Source organism: Trachinotus anak, unplaced genomic scaffold (assembly GCF_046630095.1).
Source record: "Trachinotus anak isolate AG129_WGS33_773 ecotype Australia unplaced genomic scaffold, CSIRO_AGI_Tana_v1 ptg000024l, whole genome shotgun sequence".
In the NCBI taxonomy this organism is placed as follows: domain Eukaryota; kingdom Metazoa; phylum Chordata; class Actinopteri; order Carangiformes; family Carangidae; genus Trachinotus; species Trachinotus anak.
This window is the reverse complement of record NW_027273875.1, coordinates 7492856-7513247: the sequence shown is the minus strand read 5'-3', so window position 1 is coordinate 7513247 and position 20392 is coordinate 7492856. Positions and strand designations below refer to the sequence as shown.

The window sequence follows — 20392 nt, the reverse complement described above, 5'->3', positions numbered from 1 at the left end:
TCATTTCCCTGTGTGTCGGCCGGCTCTGAAAGAAAGAAAAGCTCTGAAACGCAGTAGGCTGAGTTGATGACATTTTATTTTGAAATGGAAAAAAAAGTTGACGACACGCAAAGGAAATATGCATATATGATTAAATGAACTTGTCATTACAAACCAGTATAATGTGCTTTTAAATTATATTGTCATTACACATTTTTGGTTTTAACAATCGGAGTTGATAGTACACCGCAGGGGGGTCAACAATGTGACACGTGTTTCTTGCCAAAAATTGAATATAAATAAATATCAGTCAACGCTCATTTTCAAGATTGTCTTAAAATAAATATGCATAGAAAAAAATCTATCCTCAGTATTTGCATGTTTAACAGTAACAGTAGTGTTTTTTTTTTTTTTTAGAACAGCAACAAAAAACTGTCAAATAAATAGACAATGTCCTCTCACACCGAAGCTAACGCTGCAAAAGCCTTAACAAATAGTCTAATGAGATTTTTTTTTAAAGTTAATTTTCTACAAAGAAAAGGCTAACACACTCCACTCCCTGAATATACAAAAGTTGTTACAAATTAGTGCAGATCAGCCAGAGGCCTATAAAATGTATTGCCTTAACAAGCAGATTAGAGAAAGAATCCCCAAATATTTCTGAAATCCTAAATTTGCCATTACAGAGAGAGAGAGAGAGAGAGAGAGAGAGAAAGTGTACATTTATTGGAAAAACATGCAGAAGGAGACTGCTAGTTACTACCATTAGTTAGAACATTTGTACATTTGGAAAACCATTGTTTTTACATTAGGAAAACCTGTATGTCAGTGAAATCTTTACCATGTAAAATGTAGGACAGAAGAGCTGTTATACAAATCTGTAATCTCCTGCCACAAATTATATACTTGCATTTGTAGGATAAATTGCATATCCTGAGCTGCAAACGAGATTGTATAATTAGCAGTACGCAAGAGAAGAAAATTTTACAAATTGCCACAAAAACAATAAAATGTCAGTTTCCACCTTCAAAACAGTATAAATATTAACTTAAATCTCTTTTGTTCAGAGAATCTATAATTTGGGCAATATTTGCAACCACTGCTAAAAAAGAAGGTGATTTGTCACTTGTAATCCAAATATCAGATAAATATAACAAATGTAAATATAGTAGACAAAGTAACATTTCTAACAAAGCATGGTAAAATGTAGATGTTTGACCTTGACAGAAAAAGAAAAAGAACCAAATGCTCTTAACAAAGAGATCCCATTAACTGATGAATAATATTGGTTGCATTAGACCTGAAGTCTATCAAATGCTATCTTAGATATTAAGATAATAAAAATGTTGCATTTTTTGTTAAAGTTGACAAAAAGTTTTTTCCTCCTCTGTATGTCAGCGGTTCTTTCCGCAATTGTATAAGTGGATACATTTATATTTTAAAATATTTATAGCAATTGAAATATCATTTGCTGTTTATGGGTGACTAGAAATTATTCTAGAAAAATATTTGGTTTGAAAGACATGTTCAAAATAAAATGATGCATTTGATACCAATGATATATTTGACTACTTCTGCTGCTGAAAAGGGTGACACAGTAATTGAAAAAAAAAAAGTTTAAAACAAAAAAAAAAACAAAACATCAAGTTCTATTGCTGACATCAATTCCAATGTAAGGCTATTAAAAAGATTAAACCTGCAGAATGAATAACATTACTTCATAAGAAATAACCCTATTTCAATTTGTAGATTCACGCAGTGCGAGACCTATTTAAAATGATTGTCATTTAAAGCATTGCAATGCCACAGTGCAGGCTCAAGTGATTAGGGTGCGAAAGCAGTGGAAGCATTGGATAGTGTTGATTTAAAATGTAAAAAATAATTCACATTAGCAAAGCATGCATTTATCCCTCCCGCCATGAAAAAACAAAAATTAAACATTCAACTCCAGACAACTTTAAAGACACAAAAAGCTTCACATTTTCCCTCTTTATATGTACTTGCAGGAGTTTGGGGTTACGCTGTAGTGTCCTGCTTGAGCCTTTGGCTACGGGCTTTGTAAACTTCAATCAGCAGGTCTTTAACATACTGGATTTCACGTTCTACAGACTCTGCCTTGTCCCGGAGCTCCCGGTTCCTCCCTTCAAGGCAATGCAACTGTTCCTCCAAAGAATCTAGCTCCGCCCTTTTTCGCTGGCGATACCTGCATAGGCAAAAGAAAGATTCAATTAAGATTTTTACCTGTGAAATCATCTCAAAAATTACAATTCATCAGGTAGAAACTAAAGCTTGCCTGTGAGCGGCAGTTTTGTTCTGATCTCTCTTCTTCTGTTTGCGTTCCCCGCCTTCACCTGGACTGATGTCCACTTCGTATTTCATAGCACAGTGGTCTTCCTTCAGCCTGCATGCTTGTCTGTGCCCTGAGGACTCCAAGTTCAGACTCTCCCTAGCCATTAAAAGACACTCTGGACCCTGATCCTCAAGGAAATTACAGTGTAAATCATGCTGCCCTATCTGTAGACTCTCTGTTTTGACCTGTTCATTGATGTTGCCTAAAAAGCTATGATAGGCCTCAGGCTGTGGTGTTGTTGGAAGATAACAACCTTCGTTGCTCTCAGCTTTCCATGAAACAGTAGCTTTTGTCACCTCCACGCTAGTTTTGATACTGTTCAGCACCTCATTGTTACCGGTACTTCCGCTGACCTCCCTCATGCTATACATCAACAAATCCTCTTTCTTGTGTGGGACATCAAGTGATCCACCAAAGCCAAATCCTCCACCAACAACCTTCGCACCACCTATAACATCCTGACTGAAACAGCAATTTTTGTCTTCTTTGGGTAAAACGGTACATCTTCTGACCTCAACTGCACTACCCAGACAGTAGCTTTTTCCTACCAGCTGTTCTTCTTCTACACAGCCGTAATTACCTGTAAGGGTCACGGCTGAGTTACCTGAGTTGCTTCCTTTGGAATTCAACAAACTGTTATCATAGCCTTCACTGAACCTCACACCATCAGGAACTCTCTTCCTACCACACCCACTGGGGCGACTGCAGCTGTACGGGGCGTGTCTTGGAATTTTGGATCGCCCAATGGGCCCGCCACAGATACTCAGCAGGTCCAGTTCTCCGGTTGCCAGGGTAACAAGAAGTGGGCTGGATTCCGATTGGTTGGATGTAGAGTATGATGCGTATGGCAGCTGACTGAACGGCTGAGGACCCACCGGCAGTGGACCCCTGTCACATTTTCCCAGCCTCGGCCCTTTCTCTGGCACTGGTTCAGACAGGAAGTAGTCCTCTAGTTGGGCAAGTTCCTCCTGCAGCAAGGAGGTCATGACCTCCAAGTCAGAGGGCACCTGGATATCATTCTGAAGGGGTGAAGGGGGAAGGGAGGCATTGGTGGAGGAGGGAGGGGAAGGGGGGTTTGGGAGGTACGAGGAGAAATCCACTTCTTCCGTCATCCAGTCAGTGAGACCATCACCTATTGAGGAGGGTAAAAAATTGCAGTTGTTACAAGCTGTCGGGTGGAGAAAAACATTACGGCTAAAAAAAATAGCGTTCACTCAAATCTAAAAATACAAGTCATCCAACAGTGCATCTAGCAGTTTTCTAAAAGCAGAATAATCTAATTGAAAATAGTAAATAGAAAGCAAGAATTTTTTTTCCAAATAAAGTTGCAGCTTATCAGTGTATTAGACGAAGCTAGTTTATTACTTACTGTTCAAGAAGGACGAATGTGCTGCAGTGCCGAGCCCACCTGAAATGGGGAAAAATATAAAAAAGCGTACTTGCTGCAACTCACCAATTAAGTGCTGACTCTCCTCTGACACCTCCCCCCTGCACCCCTGTGATTGGCTGTGGTTAGCCTGTGGGTGAGAGAGAGCGAGGGGGTCTGCCGGGCAGACACGAAGAGTCCTCCAAACAGGAGCTGATGTTGCCATCATTTTGTCTGTTGGTGCTTTGATTTAGTCCAAGTCCAAGCATATGCTGAGAGCTAGCAGGGTCTGACAGATGGGCCACAGAGAGCAGGGCTGGGTGAGCATAATGAAACCTAGAGGGTAAACAGAAACAGCATTTAGACAAGTGCAGCTCAAAAGACCCAACTTTCTCAGTCAGACTGAAAATCCCTCTTGCTGCTCTCAGCAACTTTCTCAACATGACTCAGTCTGTTTTGATTAAGATGCTACAATGAAAAAAATCACCTGAAGTCTTCATGTATTATCATGAGATTTTTAAGCAATGGACAATTAACTTTCCTAAACACACACACACATGTACAGCAAATACCAATGCTTTAAAACAGAACTGAAAATAAATTATTCCTAAAAACAACACTCAGAACTGGCAGTCAGTGATACAAATGTGAGAGCTGTGTCCTCTGGGCTTTGAACTGCCCCAAAGCAAAATGCACTTGACATCCTCAAAACACGTGGGACCTAGTGACGCCGTCAAGGGCCCAACTGTTGACAAGAGGCACCAGAGTAACTATTTCTCTCTAGGTGAGAGACACCCTGATCATTAAATCGGATTACTGAAGATCAGCTGCTTCCAATTGCATGTTCCTTTTAATTTAATCACCTCTATTTGATCACTTAAGCCGTTTAGCAGTTTAGGTGACAATAATGTGATATGTAAGTGGAAAACCTTGCAACACATAAAACTGAAAGTGACAGAAATGTGATACTCTGTTTACAGTAGCTACATAGGCTGGTGGATTATACATTTACATGAAATATATATCACCATCACACCATCAAATAGTAACACATCTGTCTTGTCACATCAAAGCAAAAAAAAAAAAAACAGCCAATAGCCTGAGGGAAAACCATTAAATAAGCATGGAGTATTTCTGCAAATAGTCTATTTAAAGAAAATAAAATAGGAGAACCAGCCAAAGTACAGACCAGAAACAACAAAGTGATAACTGTAACAATGACTTACTCCATTCTTGCAGAAAAAATTGTAGAGCACTTGGGGGTGCGTTGCTAGAGCAAAGCACGACTTATTTTCGGGTCCAACAGCTTCACGAATTTAAAAAGCCATATTTTAGCTCGGAATATCCGGGACAGCGCAAAAGACCGAGTTGTTGCTTTGTTGTGGTCGACCTGTAAACTGAGGAGCGGCTTAATTGTGAGAAAGCATCAGTTCATTCACACCTAGCAACCAACTGCGTCACCAGGAGCGACCGTGCCGCTCGGCGCAGATCCCTCCGCCCCCTCCCTCCGCGTCTCGTCGATGGACGTCCCACAAACTCGCTGCTCGGCTCCGGTGTGAAAGAAGTGAGTTACTCCTTCACGCTTCTTTCTAAACAGTGATAGCATCACTTCATGTTTTCCGTTCCGATGATTTGCAAGTTTTTGAATTACTGTTGTAATGCAGCCACGAAATTCTGTCAAATTCAAAAACCTCGGTCGTGTTGAATAAAAAGTAAACATGTTCCAAAAAAAAAAAAAAAAAAAGTAGATAGAAAGGAGCAAAGGTGACGTTAATTACATGCTATCGCGGAAGTAAATGTATACAGCCGATAGCATGCATTATCGCATACAGCTGTTCCGTTTCCATGGAGAGGGAAGATGACAGTGAGAGAAGATAACAGTTTTTTTTGTTTGTTTGTTTTGTTTTTTTGTGAAAACTTACGGGAGGACGTTTGACATATGACCAATTCACTGTCAATCAGTAAACGGAACAGTGAACTCTAACTGGGGGTGAATAATAAGTGGTTCCGGCTCGTTTTAGTGTGGTTAACTCTAGTAGTAATCCAAAAGTAATCACATTACTCCAACGCGTTACACCGTGTCATTGTTTTTCTTATGGCCCACTGTTGCCAGGGGAGACGGGGCAGGACCGGTAGTTTCAGGGCTCGATGGGGCGTTGACTGGCGCTGAAAACTAACGTCCACAACCTGCTGAGAGGCTTGATTTACGTGAACACGGCTTTCAGACACACACCACTACAGTTCGGAGACTGTACTGTACAACGAGGCGAGGCATGGCATTGTTTTGGAGGGGGACTATTTGATTCACAGCGCACTTTGTTGTTGAGTAGAAGCCTATTGCATCTCCGTTGCATCAGTGGTCCACACTCAGAGCGATTGGCTGCGCCTGCTCAGACTGTCGCGCTGTCATTGGCTCGATTCGGGTCGATGTGAAATTTGATTGGTCAATGGTAGGCAAGGCAAAGCATCGCTGTGTTATCTTTTTTTTTTTTTTTTTTCCTGCAGTGCAGGCTGTGCACATGTCTCAGGTAAACAAACCGGGTGTGGAGATTAGTGCTGCAGTTTTTAAATCTGAGAAAAGCTTTATGATATTTTGTGTTACAATTTAACAGCTCGTTCGTTTAACAGCTTGTGGCATTGAGGTCCTGAAAAAAATTTAGAAAAAAATTCTAAATGTCATTATTGTTTGACTCAGTTTTGCAGCAGTGTTTTGATTGAAAAGATATTCTATAAGATGAATCCAAGTTGCCATCATAGGCATAGAATCTGGTATTATTTTGCAGTTAATCTATTGTAATTATGCCATATCATGATTTCATTTCTATTTTTTGATTTATTTAATCAATAGTTGACATTTTTTGATGAAATGAAAGCGAGTCAGTGCATAATGGACGATAAATTCTTCGCTCTGCGTTGTTGACTTTTATCCAAATACATTTTGAGAATCCTTATTTTCATAGCTAATTTAGTGAGACACAGCTGTCAGAACCAAATTAATTTACTGGTAATGACTGTCAGTAACAATTATGTGAGGAATAAAGCTTTGTTTTTCTCCTTTCAGCAAATCCCGAAGCTGACTGAATGAGCTGTTCTCCTGTTGCTATAGTAATAGCGGACACTGCCCCCTATTTTAGACTTGTTTTCTGGTTGCTGTTGCCATGGGATTTGCATCTCTCTCTCTCTCTCTCTCTGTCTCTCTCTCTTTCTCTCTCTCTTTCTGTCTCTCTCTCTCTGTACCTACTGTTTTTCTCCCATCTCACCTCTGTTTCTGCACCCCTCCCCGCCCATCCATTACACCATCTCATTTGCTGAGTTGCATGGCTGTGACATTATCATTTTGCCAAAACCAATAGACTTATTTCCAGTTCTGCTGAATTTGCATATTGACGGGACACTAGCAGCTAGCCTCTAATAGATTTGTCCACTGAGCAACATGTCTGTGTATTGACTGAAAGTCAGAAAACATCTAACTTGCATTGATTTCCCATAATCACATTATCCAGAGTAACTATAGGGGAGTTGTTTTCACACAAGTGAAACACATCCTTTGAACCGAGTTAATCTACAGAAACTCAGTATCTGTAGATTACATTGAAACTGAGTGAAATGTTCTGTGTAGGTTTCTAATATACACAAGTCCATCTATGTTAATCTGAGTCATTTAAAGGGACAACCCCAGTCACAGAGGGGTATTCAGCAAATTGCCCACTGTGTGATAGCTACCATATGAGTGGCGCTTTTAGAGATTTGTAGAAAGGCAACCTGATGCAATCCAGATAAATGTGGTCGTAATGGAGACCAGATTGAAACAGTAGTAGCTGGTGAAGTTGCAGGGTCTCCCAGGAAATCGCTGACTGCTCTCTCTGTCTGTATTAATTGGTCCACTGAGGGCTTCCTGTTTGCGGTTCATGAGAGAAGTCCGAGGCGCTGCTTGTGACACTACTGCTTCCTTTCCCCGTTGTTCCCACTATTAAGTACAATTTCCTTTATCATCATATAGGAAAAGATTTAAAATGAGTTAATTACACATCAATTCTCGTTCTTGCTTTAGATAATCCAGTGGGCATAGTGTCTCACTGCAAAATCAGGATATCTAAATTTTCCAAGTTGTTGAAACAACACAACCAAACTTAATAACTGAAATAAGTGAAGGGCGTTAGATGACATAAATGACTTTGGGTGAAGCTGAACCTCAAAGATATTTGAGGTGTTTATTATCACTTTTCTACAACAAAAGAAGGCTGTCCATCAAATGACACCCATATTCATTGTCTGAATATTGTGTATGAGCCGAGAAGTCAGAAAAGTCAATGCTGCATGCCAAGTGCACGTATGGCACGTTAGTAAGGGTTACACCATCATTTCATCATCATCTCCCTCAGAATTTATTGTCCTCAACTTTTGCCCCTCTTTGAACATATGAGGAAAACATGGAATTCAGTTACAACTTGTGAATGGAAACCTCTCAGAGGGGATTTGTGGTTGTTTTTCTGTGTGTTCAGCCTACAAATCTTTCTCATTTGTTTCTATGTTTGGCATGAAAAGTATTAATCAAGTCTCAGAAAAGTGACAAACATACTATGATTTTACATTCATGCATGTTTAAACCATGCAGGCTAACTTCATTTGCATTCAGCCTTGACTGATCTGAATCAGTCAGTCACATGGTTGTGTTTATTTACTATTCCTCAAGGACTTTATGGTAAATTAGAGATGTTTGATGTAAAGGACCACAGCGTCTGTTTTGTCCTCCTTTGGGATGTCACAGCTTTTAGAGATCACTCCTAACTAGCTCTAACATCTACATGCATCTTGAAAGACGGCTGCGCATCACATACAAAGCACAGCCTGTACTGTAGTTAAAATCTATACTGTAGTTCACTTCAATATCAGCAGTAGATAGATTGAGACATATTGTGGATGGAAATGTAAGTGTTATCGTAAAACCCATAAAAAAAGTTATAGAATTAACAGAAATTCCAGATGAAGTGAAGAAAAACAGAACCTAATTATAAACAACAGAATAGCTAGGGTTGTCTGTAAAAATAATAATCTAGCGTCACAGATCTTTACTCGGATTTTCTGTTCGTGTCTCACTTGTGCTTTTCAACATTTTAGCTCTTTAGGCAAACATGGCAAACAAGTCCCACATGGTTCCTCAGTGTCATTCACAGCACTCAGGCTGTGTCATGCTGCTCTGCGGAGCCATTTAAACCCCGGAGGCTCAATGTCTTCCACCTTTTCGAGCTTTAAACATGTCCGTTCGGACCATATGCTTCATACTCAAAATCTATACAATACACTCATCAGAACTTAATTTAACTGTCACTCAACTTTATTTTATGTTGACAGTGAACTTTAAATTGTACATTGAATTACATATAAATTTAGATATATATATTAAATGAAATTAAATCTAATTCATCTGTTTAAGTTAGGCAATTGTGTAGAAAAGCGCAATATTTTTACTCCTCATCATTCATCAGTTCATTATCACATTATATTTTAGTCATGTTGGTGATGCTTTTATTCCAAGTGTCAGCTCTAAATCTAGATCCTACATCACTGAATTTACAAGCAAACAAATTTACAGGGGGCAAAGGTCAAGGCCATGGTACCCCAATAATGTTTCCCAAAATGATCATGTAGCAGACAACAATGTTCAAATAGAGGTTGAGATGAACTTGTCTTTGCATGATACATTTACTTAATTGTATATGCATTGTGTAAGTATATTTATAGTTTGAAAAATATGACACTATCTAAGAATTGGGTGGGTAGTAGTTGAGCTAAATACATACAACAAGTTGCTCTGAAGTTTTCACACTGCAATGAAAATGGTAAGCTCTTCGCTTTCATGGCTGGTAGTCAATGAAATCAAAAGAATAATATCTCACGCTCGGGTGCAGCTGTGGTATTTACAGTCTATGTTTTTGTTGGCCTCATTAGGTCAACGCTGGCACTTTTCCCCCCTGGATATTTTTCAGATATCATTGTTGTGCTTGCCACAATGCCCAAAAACATGTTTCTTTTATTGCAATTTAATGATCTGTATATCATGTACCCTATTTTAAATTAATGACTGTCATTTTATATTCTCTTCAAAGAGGGTGAGGATGATTTGTTCAAAGCGGTACACATTAAGAGGGGAACGTTCACTGGTGTATCAGATGCATTTAAATTCGTTTAGATGCTTTCATCTGCTATGTCTGAACGTGTGTGTGTGTGTGTGTGTGTGTGTGTGTGTGTGTGTGTGTGTGGGAATATTCAGGGTTGGGCAGAAGATTTTTCTCTTTAATCTGCTAAATTACTCTGAACTCACATGTGGATATGAGAACTTATAAAATTACAAGTGTCTGTAGTGAAACGTAGTGAAGGATGTGGGAGTGGAAGTCTTTGACAGGTGATGCTGTGAACTTGCCCTCTGAGCACAGAGATATCTCTATTTCATCAGAATGTTTGAGGTTGTTTTCAGACAAGGTTAATATCTCCCATTAATACTGACAAAATCATGTGAGACCTTTACTAATTCACAGTCTCACTATCTTACTTGTGCGCTGAAGGCCTGGAGAAAAGGCCAGTCTGCATGTGTGAAAGTGAGGAGAGATCACCCTTGGCTCATTAATATTTCACCAACAATAAGGCTGGGTGTCACTCAGGCTCATCACTGTGGTAATGAGCTCACCATGCCTTCTTAAAGATCTGTTTATTATTCAGCCAGGCGCACCACAAACTCAAAGATACTGAATAGCACGTTATGTGAGAATCTCTCTCAAGGTCAGAGAAACGCAGTTGTTTTGAATGCTGTCAATGAAGCTGCAGTTAGTGTCTGAGTTTTAAGTAGGAACCCTACCTGAATTCGATATTCGCTTTAATATATAACAGTAAACATAACATTGTTTTTCACTTCAAACCAGGGAATTAAAAATTAACATTTCAAGTGCTGAATCTAACCCGTACCTGTCAGGAGCAAGGTGTTTTTCTGTGATTACCTTTGCATCTGTTAAATATTCCAGCGATGCCTGCAATAAATTAATCACACAGCACAGTCATACATTATTATCTACTGAGAAGAGAAACACTGTGAATTTATTTTTTATCGAGCAATTCATGCAAGAACTTGTTTGTGGAAACTTTGAGACCTCTTCTTCATGAGATTTTGTTTTTTTTTAATGCATGATGTCAGATTTCTCAATGTTGAATCATGCATGTTAAGTTGCATGTAATTTGACTTCATGTTTTTTATTTTTATGTGGCCTGCCTAGTTCAGGGTAAACCATATAATTAAGTACACTGAGTCAGAAATACATACAGTATATGAGGTGTGATTTCAGTATTTCTAGAACAACATTTGTAGATAATGAGAGTTAATGAGCCAATTAACTAATTAAACCACCTGAATATTGATATGCAAATAAAGAAGTTGCAGCCTTAAAGGGAACACCTATTGTGTGCTCTCAATTAAATATGAATGCTAGTAGCTCATTAGAGCGTATGAGGTTATTTAAAGAAAGCTGGTAATTAAGGACTTGTTTGTGAGAGACACTAATTAACGAAGCAAGAACTGGTTTGTTGCTGAATTTGTTCAGTTTTTGTTCAGTTTGTCAGGAACAAATTAGTTTATCAGACAAACAAACCATCAGATGCATGATATATTTTTATTTATTAGATATACACAGTAGTTTTACAGTATCACTATAGGACTGTCATTTATGAATTTTGTTAAAATGCTAATAGAATGTTTTCTTTGATATGTAATTTGTAAAATACATAAATAAATGCTGTATTATTTATCTGAAGTGGTATTAAAATTTGTATTGTAAAAATCTGAAAAAGCATTACATAACATATTTGGCAACAATACTGTGTAATATATGACTCTTAAAATGATTTAGAATATGTTCTACTAAAATTCATTTACTTTTTAGTCTTTTAAAATATTAAAAGATTCATTTTTTTAATCTGAGAAAGGTTAACAAACTCACGGGAAAAGTACAAATGTATCAAAAAGGGGGAAAAAAGGCATCAGTTAGAGTGATAACACTGCATGCATAGATCGGCTTCAGAGGTGTAAACAGTTTGAGCTTATATGAAGCAAGAAATCTTCAAAGTGTTCCTCGTAAAACCTCAAAAAATTATATTGTAATTATCAACAATACTATTTTGGTAACAGAGTGTGTTTAGATTTAGTTTTGTCTCCATAAAGCTCCCTTCATAGATCCAATGGCAGGTTGCTCAAACTATTTTCCTTCTTAAATACAACTCATAAATTCTTTCAAAAATACGCCTGTTTCATGACTTAGCCCTCATTTGTTCAAAAGGCATCAGGCTTTTTATGAGAGCACCAGATTTTTTTCATCTCTTCAGATGTCCATGTGTTACACATCATCAGTCCACGTATCATCCATGTCAGCTCCAGCTCCAGCAGGGAGCAGCTCAGGTTGGCTTGCAGGTGTCTGGGTGCTCGCTCAGTCTCCATCATCCTCCAAATCTGTCGCCCAGTGGTCCCTCAGCTCATGAACTGTGTGTAGCCCTCGGCACCTGTTACTATGACATCCATCCAGATCCTCATGGCCTCCGGGGACGGGGCCACCATGTAATAGAGCCGGTCGTGGGTTTTCACACAGAAGGTCAAAGATGGGTTGGGACTCTGGAGGATCGTGCCGAGAGAGGGAGATTTTTTACACCAAAGAAAGACAGGGAGCTGCACCTGTTGCATCTTATTCCTCAGAGACATTTGTCTGAACAACAGAAAATATAATAGTGTAGACTACCAGTTAAAACACAATTAGGTCCAGTAGTCTCTCTCAAATTTGTATTAACAAATTAGTAACACCTCACACTTTTTTAAGTTGAGGTAACTAATTTATTGAAGTTAACAAATAGCAAAATCAACTTAATCCAGTCTAATATGGATCATTTCTGTGCCTGTAAACAATCTCCCTATTGAAAACATCCCTGTTTTTATGAACCACTGACACACAGTCACAAGCATTTGATTGCTGGTCACAAAAAGCCAAAATTCTGATAATTTCACTGTTCAAATGTTGACTCAAGAAATGTTGTTTTATTCTAAAATGAGTATATGTACCATTTTGATAAAAAGCCAAATTATTGATATACATTGTTAAACTTAGAGCTGGTCCATGGCCATAAATGATGGTTTTGATTTTAAAGTCATCTGTGATTTTAAAATATTGAACTTTTTTTTTTTTACAATTTGAATAAATACCATTTTGAATTGGAACCCTTCAGATTTTATTCCATTGAAGTCTACAGCTAAATTTAAAACTGAGCATTATAAAATAGTTGAATAATGAATTGAAGGTAATGAATAAAGAGTGTTTACCTTGGTGGCACTGCGTAGGTGATCATAATAAACCTCTTCAATCGCCTGAAAGTAAATGAGCCCTTTCAGCTTGGTCTCATGCTTGTCTGAGAGGAGAAAAAGAAGAAAAAAAATATATTAAGATACATTACATTACGTCTTGTACTGATGCAAGACCTCTGCCAGTCCGAGCAGCAGACAGTACAACCAGCCAGTGATGTGGGGACACATTTCATGTTTGTTTTTGGTGAAGTAATAGTAGACTGATTGTCAGAGTCTTCCTTTTGTTTTATATATATATATATATATATATACATACAAACATTCTGTCCAAAACATCCTCTATTTCAAGTAAATTTCATTTTAAGGGTAATGAAAAATAATCTCACAGTCCTAGATAGATGACTGTAACAGCTTAAACAGCTAAAAACCTACAGAATAACATAAATATGTCAACACAAAAAAAAAAGAAAAGAAATGAGAACTAGGCACAGGAATAACTTTTGTTTTAAGGTGCGACTCTAAACAGGTAAAAAAAAAGCATAAGGTGAGAAGAATATGTTTATGGGTGTCCTGCTGGAACATCTGCTCATGACAAACAGTGCACATAGAGAATGCAAACCTAGGGGACATAAAAGTCGTATAATCTGGTCATTTATCCAGATTATATATAAAACTGATATGTAAAAAAAAACGACATAAAAAATCATTTCCAAGCTCATATCAAGTCCATTATATTGGCATCATTTTAAAATCATCATCAGCACTCATCTTCTTTGACATGTGATTGCCCAGCACTATTTTTAACTTTTATGATGAAACTAGGCACTTGCCACAGGGACAGAGGAATTCAGATGTATTTGAACAGATGAAGATTATTTGATCTTAATTGCTTTTGTAGATGAATATATTTTATTTAATGTTATCTAAAATCTAAAATTATTATTTTTCTTAGTCTTTCTAGCCCCCCCCCCCCCCCCCCCCCCCAAATAGCAGTAGTAATAATAAATAGTTGCATTGGAACAATAACTGAAATGTAGATGGAGAAGCCACATACAGTTTTAAGGGAGAAAGGTGTTAACTCTTTTTCCCAGCAACACATAATCCATGAATAGGTATGAGCAGCACTGAGAGTAAAAGTTAATTAAAAGTGCAAGTCTATTTCAAGCTATGCCTGAAGTCTTTACCATCCTATTAATTTGACTTGTTTTCTTCAGTCGTACTCTCTGGATTGTCTCTGTGTTTTTTTTTTTTTTTCCCTGCTGGCGAGGTTGAGATCTTTTGTAAATCTTAAAAAGAAATGCCTCTTTTGAATATAAGATTTGATCTACCAGTTTCCCTTAAAGCAGGTCAGATCTTCTGTCCAGTCCTCGGGAGTTCTTTATTCACAGCATACCTTTAAGCAGTTTAAAATTACTCCATACTGAAGAGTTTGGTAGTTATGTTTCTGCAGACGCAGCTCATCGGACGCCGTCACTGGACTGATGGGTTTTTCTAGTTTGAGGCTAAACTATAGGAATAGAAGTGTGAAGGAGACTTTCCTCTCGTCTAAGATCAATTTTCTACAAATGAAATCTGTTTAAAAGAGTTTCTGGATTCAAGTCTTGTTCAAATAAACAGTGGTCTTTTCTTTTTGTCTCTTCCGTGCATGCTGGAGACCCCGGTTGAGAAACAAACATCCAGCAACAATTAAAAGCTGTCGTTTGAAATACGTCCGACACTTTCCCCTACTCTCTCTTTTCCATAAGTCAAATCTGCTTAGTAATGAGATAAATGTTTTTGAAATGTGAGTTTCGTTTTATTAGTCACGAACAAGCCAGGAGCTAGCCTCCTCCCCAAGAAAAACACATCTAGAGAAAGTATTGCATCTTATTTCATCACCATCATCACCATCATCTTCGTCAGGAGTGAGGGGGTGAAAAGGCTAGGCAAGTGAGTGGAGAGAGAGGAGCAAAGAGAACAGGGGCGTCGGTAATGAAAATATACTTGGATTGTATTTTGAACTTGATTGTAAAATAATGTCTCAAAACACGCTCCTGAATTCTTAAGAAAACTAACTGTTCTCATTACAAAGGGTGGGGACGGTCTGACAGACGTGAATTACCAACTGACTTCAGTTTTCACACACAACAACGAGGCGGGAAATTCAACTTTGTGCAGCTTTAATCACTGTTCGGTTCCTGATAATAAACGGTGGCTGGGACAGACACAGCAAAGAGAGCGAAGGGCACGTTCCTCAGAAGAGCCACAGCACTGCTGTCAGATGGACTGAATAAGTCAGGTCTCATGTACAGCAGGGAACTTTTCGACATGAAATTCATAAATATGAGTCAATTGTTGTGAGGAAATTGGTTTGATCACATTAATATGAAACCTTTTCTGTAACCGAAGCCAGAGTTGTGAATTGAAAAAACCAGTCCAAGCGGAACTTTATATAACTTCCTTTATAGGGAATCTAAAAAAGTTCACTAAAACGATGCTATTCATCCTTCATCCTGTGAAGTCCAGTTGGTGCAGAGAGTATTGAGTAATATGAAACATAGGGTGTGACTTTTAGGCCTCAAGGGCATGAGGGAGGATGGAGGGATGTTTTTTATTAAGCTGCTCTTCATGTGGTATTGCAGATTTGCAGATTCTGAAATGCACTTTAATAGTACACCATAGAGAGGAGGGGAGGGAGGGAGAGAGGGAGGGAGACACCGTAGTCTCACCATAACACCACTTTTCTGGACAGATCTGACAAGCAAGATGAGTTCTGGTACGTACTGTATGTAGTGATGTGTTACAGTAAACAGGATCAATAAATGAGTAACAATGTTTAGGAAAGGCTTTTCCAAACCAAATTATCCCACAGGTGTGCCCCTACTATCAGAGACAAGGATTCTTCAGACTTAAAGATACATACAAAACATACAAAAACAAACCATTCATTTTCACACCACATGCCCCACATGTCCGTGTAAATGTTTCTATACAAGAGACACCAAAAGACTCTTACTCATCCACTCTCACTCACTTTGCTGAACATCCTGCGTGTTATGACAGTCTTCAGAGGGCAGGTGGTTTAGTGTGTGTTTAACAGTCAATCAGAGAGGGTGACTACCTAAAAAAACTGCTTCAGACATAAAACTATTAGCTTTTTTAATTTGATGCCTTAGTATATCCAGTGTTGAATGAGGAAATAGATTGTGAATCTTTAAAATGAACATGAATGAACAATGAAAATGAATTGTACCCATTGATGGGACTGCGTCATTCTGATTGGTATGATTTGTTCTGTTATTAATTCTGTCTTGTTTTTAGGATATGAGAATTTTGATGTCATTGTGATAGCTGTGATTTCTGTAATTTCAAGTGTTTTGCCTATTTAGATTTAGTGATTCTGGTTTTATTTCCGCCCTAATGAAGAACCTGTGAGATTGAAACCAGCAGGTGTTTTTAACTATAGTTGCTTGATTTCTCCTCACCAGGTCCTCACCTCAGTGACATATCAGTCACATATTCAGATATAGTTATGTTATATAGTTGTGGCACCAGATCACAGGATAGCTTAACTTTAAAAAGTCCTGTGCACTGGTTTCCAGTATTATATCCCCCCCTCTTGTTACAGAGATCTTGATATCAGTGTGAGCTCAACTAACAAATTAGCCATAATATTTAAACAAATATACCCTCATTTCATAGATGAAATGGCATTATATCCTCACCCACGTAATAACAGAAGTTCCTCTTGAGACGGTCAAAAACGAACCAGCGTTTCTTCCACGATTTGATTTTGCCACCCATCTTCACCAGGTGGCCCTTGCACATCTTCTCTGTGAGGATGACGTAGGGGCAGGTATCTATGCTGTGGCCGGACGACTCTACATGGGCACGCAGGTCAAACTCCTCCTTACGGTTGGGCAGATAGCGCGTCATTGGACGGGCCTGTGAAGAAAATGTTTCCTTTTGCTTTAATTCTGCCTATTAAATAGTGTGAGATGTGGGAGTGATTAGCAGAGCTGATTGAAAGTCTTTTGGGGCAAGTACAGGTCATGTCCCAAGACTTTAGAGCTCAAATTAGAAGTCAAGGTGTTCCAGGTCATTAAATGGTATAGAACATTGCATGGAGTCCTTTCAATTCCTAGGCCGTCTAATAAAGTATTCAAAGAGAGGCTTCTGCTTTCAAGTCTCACGTCAAATCAAGTCTTTAGGTTCAGAGGACTCGAAGCAGTCAGATTAAAGTCTACATTTTTGTGACTTCAACTTGCTTTAAAATATATTTTGGCCACTTGGTGTAATACTGACATATTATCTTTTAAGCTGATAGGGTGAACTTGATAGCAAACAGTTGTCTATGTACACACCCTGCAGATACAGACAGATACATTAGCATTCATTTGGAGTCATGTGTCTGGCCCAATATTCACTCTATTTTTAGAGTATCTATCAACTACTGAGGGGAATATCTATCTCTTTATCAGCTGAATACTTAACTATATGTAGCCTAGTCCCTGACTTTGCTTTATGGCGTTAGGTGCTACTGTACTGTGGGTTTACCAGAGCTTTCTTGCTGAAAACAGCTGCCTGCTTCGTTTGAAATTGGCGCAGGTGGGAGCGGTGAGAGTGAACAAAAACAATAAAGTTCAGGGCCACGAAACCAAAACATGAGCTGAAAGACACTGAAAAGCTCTGCTGAGCTGAGGTGAACTGTAAAGTCAGGTGATAATAGTCTGTGGGTTCATCACTACGAGCAGCAATTTTAACATTCGACAAAGTCATTTGACTTATTGTTGAAATAAAAGTCTGAATAAGCTTAGCTAGGTGCATTTGTTTTTGAGCATATTTGTTTACTTGCACTCTCACAACAGAAGCCAGTAACTGAACATAATCAGCCAAGATTAAAGCTTGAATTATGTGTATATTATATTGTTTTTCACTCCCTCCATCCCCATCCATTTTACTCTCTGTTCTTTCTTTCACTCTCTCCTCCCTCCCCTCCATTCTCTCCCTTCCCTGACAACCTTTGATCTTCCCATATACCCAGCCTCTCTTTAGTGTCTCGCCTCTCATCCTCTCCCCTAAGTCTCCCTCCCTCCCTCCCCTCTTCTCTCTGCTTCCCGCCGCCGTCTCCTCCCGCTGCTCCACTGACCTGGGAGAAGTGTTTCTCTCTCATCTTCACCTCCTCCTCCACCAGCCTCTGCCTGTGGGCCGTCTCGTCCTGAAGCCTCCTCTCGGCCTCCTCTCGCCTCCTCCGCTCCTCCTCTAACATCTGCCGCCGAGCCTGCACCTCCCTCTCCTGGGAGCGTCGGGAGAGGAGACAGAGGAACAGATGGAGAGAAGTGAAGAAAAAAACAGCAGGGGGAACAAGGAGACAGGGAGGATATCTTAATGGTAGGCAAATATTGCGATACAAAGTGGATGACTATCAGAAGAGGCACATGAGAATTCAAGTCCCAATCCAGGGTTTTGTTAAATATATCCCTTAAGTCTGTGTATAGAAGGGTAAGCTTTGCTGATGTAAAATGATCCTTTGCAGCTTTCAGACACTTGCATACAGGTCTACTTTGTTTCAACATGTAGAAATTTATACAAAGGTAAACAACAGCTTACAGCTTCATTTCACCACCCTGATCACTTTGACAATGAAACACATATACTTTTAGCAATATGAGACTTTTATGCAATAATTCAAAGTTACGGTTTATCGACTTTCAGTGGAACTGACTTGTTTGGTGATTATATGTGTTTTATAAAATCTATATTTCAGATTAATTATTTCACATAAATTGTAATTAAAAACAAACAACTAGGTGTTTTAATTAATTAAGTTATCTTTTATTACATTTGGGAAGAGGGTTTTGTTTTTCTGACAACAGTGACAACAGTGGAAGAAATAAGAATTCAGTCCATTGCACATCAATTTGATTATTCCATATATGATTTGCATACATTTGTCATGTTGTGATATATAGCCAGAGATGTCGATATGTTATAATAATATATATAATATAATAATCTTATATTTTTTATTTTAATTTTATCCATATCACCCAGCCCTAACTCCTGCAACCAAATGTGTAAATATAAAAAAAACAAAAAACTAAAAAGTACCAATCCATCTCATGCTCACTGCTGAGAACAGTATATATTCTACTAACTGAGCTGAGGAGGTAACTTCAGTTTTACCAGTTGGCCTACGGCTGCAACTATCAATTACTTTAATTATCATAACTGCCGGTTATTTTCATGACCAATCAAATAATCATTTTATTTATAAAATGTTAAAAAAATAGTGACAAATCCCTGAGATTCAGATTGCTTGTTTTATTTGACCGAATCAAATTGGTCAAATTAGTTCAGTTGTTTTGGCATTTTTGTCTCAAAATTACTAAAACAATCAATTATCAAAAAAGTTGCCAATTAACTTTCTGTTGATCGACTAATTGATTAATCAACTAATCATTGCAGCTCTAGCTGAAACTTTAAATGACCTTGAAGAAGATGAAGTTTGGGACAACTGTTATTCAGTCATGTCATGTTAGGACGCAGCGTTCATGTCAAAACTCTGCGGCACCAAAGCTGGGAACTCACTCGGTTCTCAATCAGTCTGGCTTTCTCCTGCTGCGCCTCTTTCAGCATCTTCTCCATCTCTTCTATCCTCTGGGCCTCTAACCCACAGGCGCTACAACACACAGAGGGAAGGAGCGTCTGATGACACAGCTACGACAAGGCTTGGGTTGAAAAAAGTAAACAGACATGCCTGGAAACCAAACACCGCAAGAAGACAAAGACAAAGGTTTCCTCATGAACACCGCTAAACTGAGTCTTTGAACTTCACGAAAACACTGTGAAAACTTCAAGAGGTTGGCATGGCAACAGCCAGTGTACTGGTAGTCACGGGAGCAGACATGTAACAAAACATGATGTCACTGGAACAAAGCGCAGTGACCCTTCTCCTGGGAGACGGGGCAGACTTGAGTGTTCCCATGGAAACAGAGCCAACTGCTCATTTTCCAGTCTCTCACCTTTCTGGGGTACATGCGGAGTTGCCAGTGGAGACACTGGTCTCCATGCTGTCTGAGCTTTCCAGGCTCAGGGTGTCGTACGCCTGGTTTCCACTCGGTGGCGACTGATGATGCAGGATGGAGTGATGAACAGTGGGAGACACATCTGTGCAAGCGGAGAGGGTGTAGAGACAGCTGTCACAGACTCACAGTGCCCTCTGCTGATAGTGACAAGTCATTGCTACTAACTGATTATAATCACATCTATCTATCTATCTATCTATCTATCTATCTATCTATCTATCTATCTATCTATCTATCTATCTATCTATCTATCTATCTATCTATCTATCAGGTAAAAGCCACCAGTGATAAATAGGTAA

General features: G+C 38.8%; 2 protein-coding genes and 1 long non-coding RNA gene across 12 annotated transcripts in view; 1 reads left to right on the top strand and 2 right to left on the bottom strand.

The window, feature by feature from the left end:
- Positions 1-59: 59 nt before the first annotated feature.
- Positions 60-5139, bottom strand: atf5a (activating transcription factor 5a). The gene is made up of 4 exons (XM_071461065.1): positions 4922-5139; positions 3783-4031; positions 2273-3461; positions 60-2182 (listed from the first exon to the last, which is right to left on the bottom strand). Exons 2-4 carry the CDS (start codon positions 3922-3924, stop codon positions 1996-1998), a joined length of 1518 nt encoding a protein of 505 aa, XP_071317166.1. The 5' UTR covers positions 3925-4031; positions 4922-5139; the 3' UTR covers positions 60-1995.
- LOC139607830 (uncharacterized) lies at positions 5137-20037 on the top strand. Its single transcript, XR_011684901.1, has 3 exons — positions 5137-5259; positions 18200-18396; positions 19685-20037. It is a non-coding gene; the product is annotated as an uncharacterized lncRNA (long non-coding RNA).
- phldb1a (pleckstrin homology-like domain, family B, member 1a) overlaps positions 11335-20392 on the bottom strand; it is a 31487-nt gene continuing 22429 nt past the window's right edge. For all 10 annotated transcript variants that reach the window (XM_071461049.1, XM_071461050.1, XM_071461046.1 and 7 more), the window contains 6 exons: positions 20031-20175; positions 19597-19687; positions 18155-18301; positions 16731-16950; positions 13045-13130; positions 11335-12345 (listed from right to left, as the gene is read on the bottom strand). In XM_071461049.1, coding sequence (XP_071317150.1) covers positions 12205-12345; positions 13045-13130; positions 16731-16950; positions 18155-18301; positions 19597-19687; positions 20031-20175 — 830 coding nt within the window. In that variant the 3' untranslated portion in view covers positions 11335-12204. The remainder of the gene's footprint in view (positions 12346-13044; positions 13131-16730; positions 16951-18154; positions 18302-19596; positions 19688-20030; positions 20176-20392) is intronic.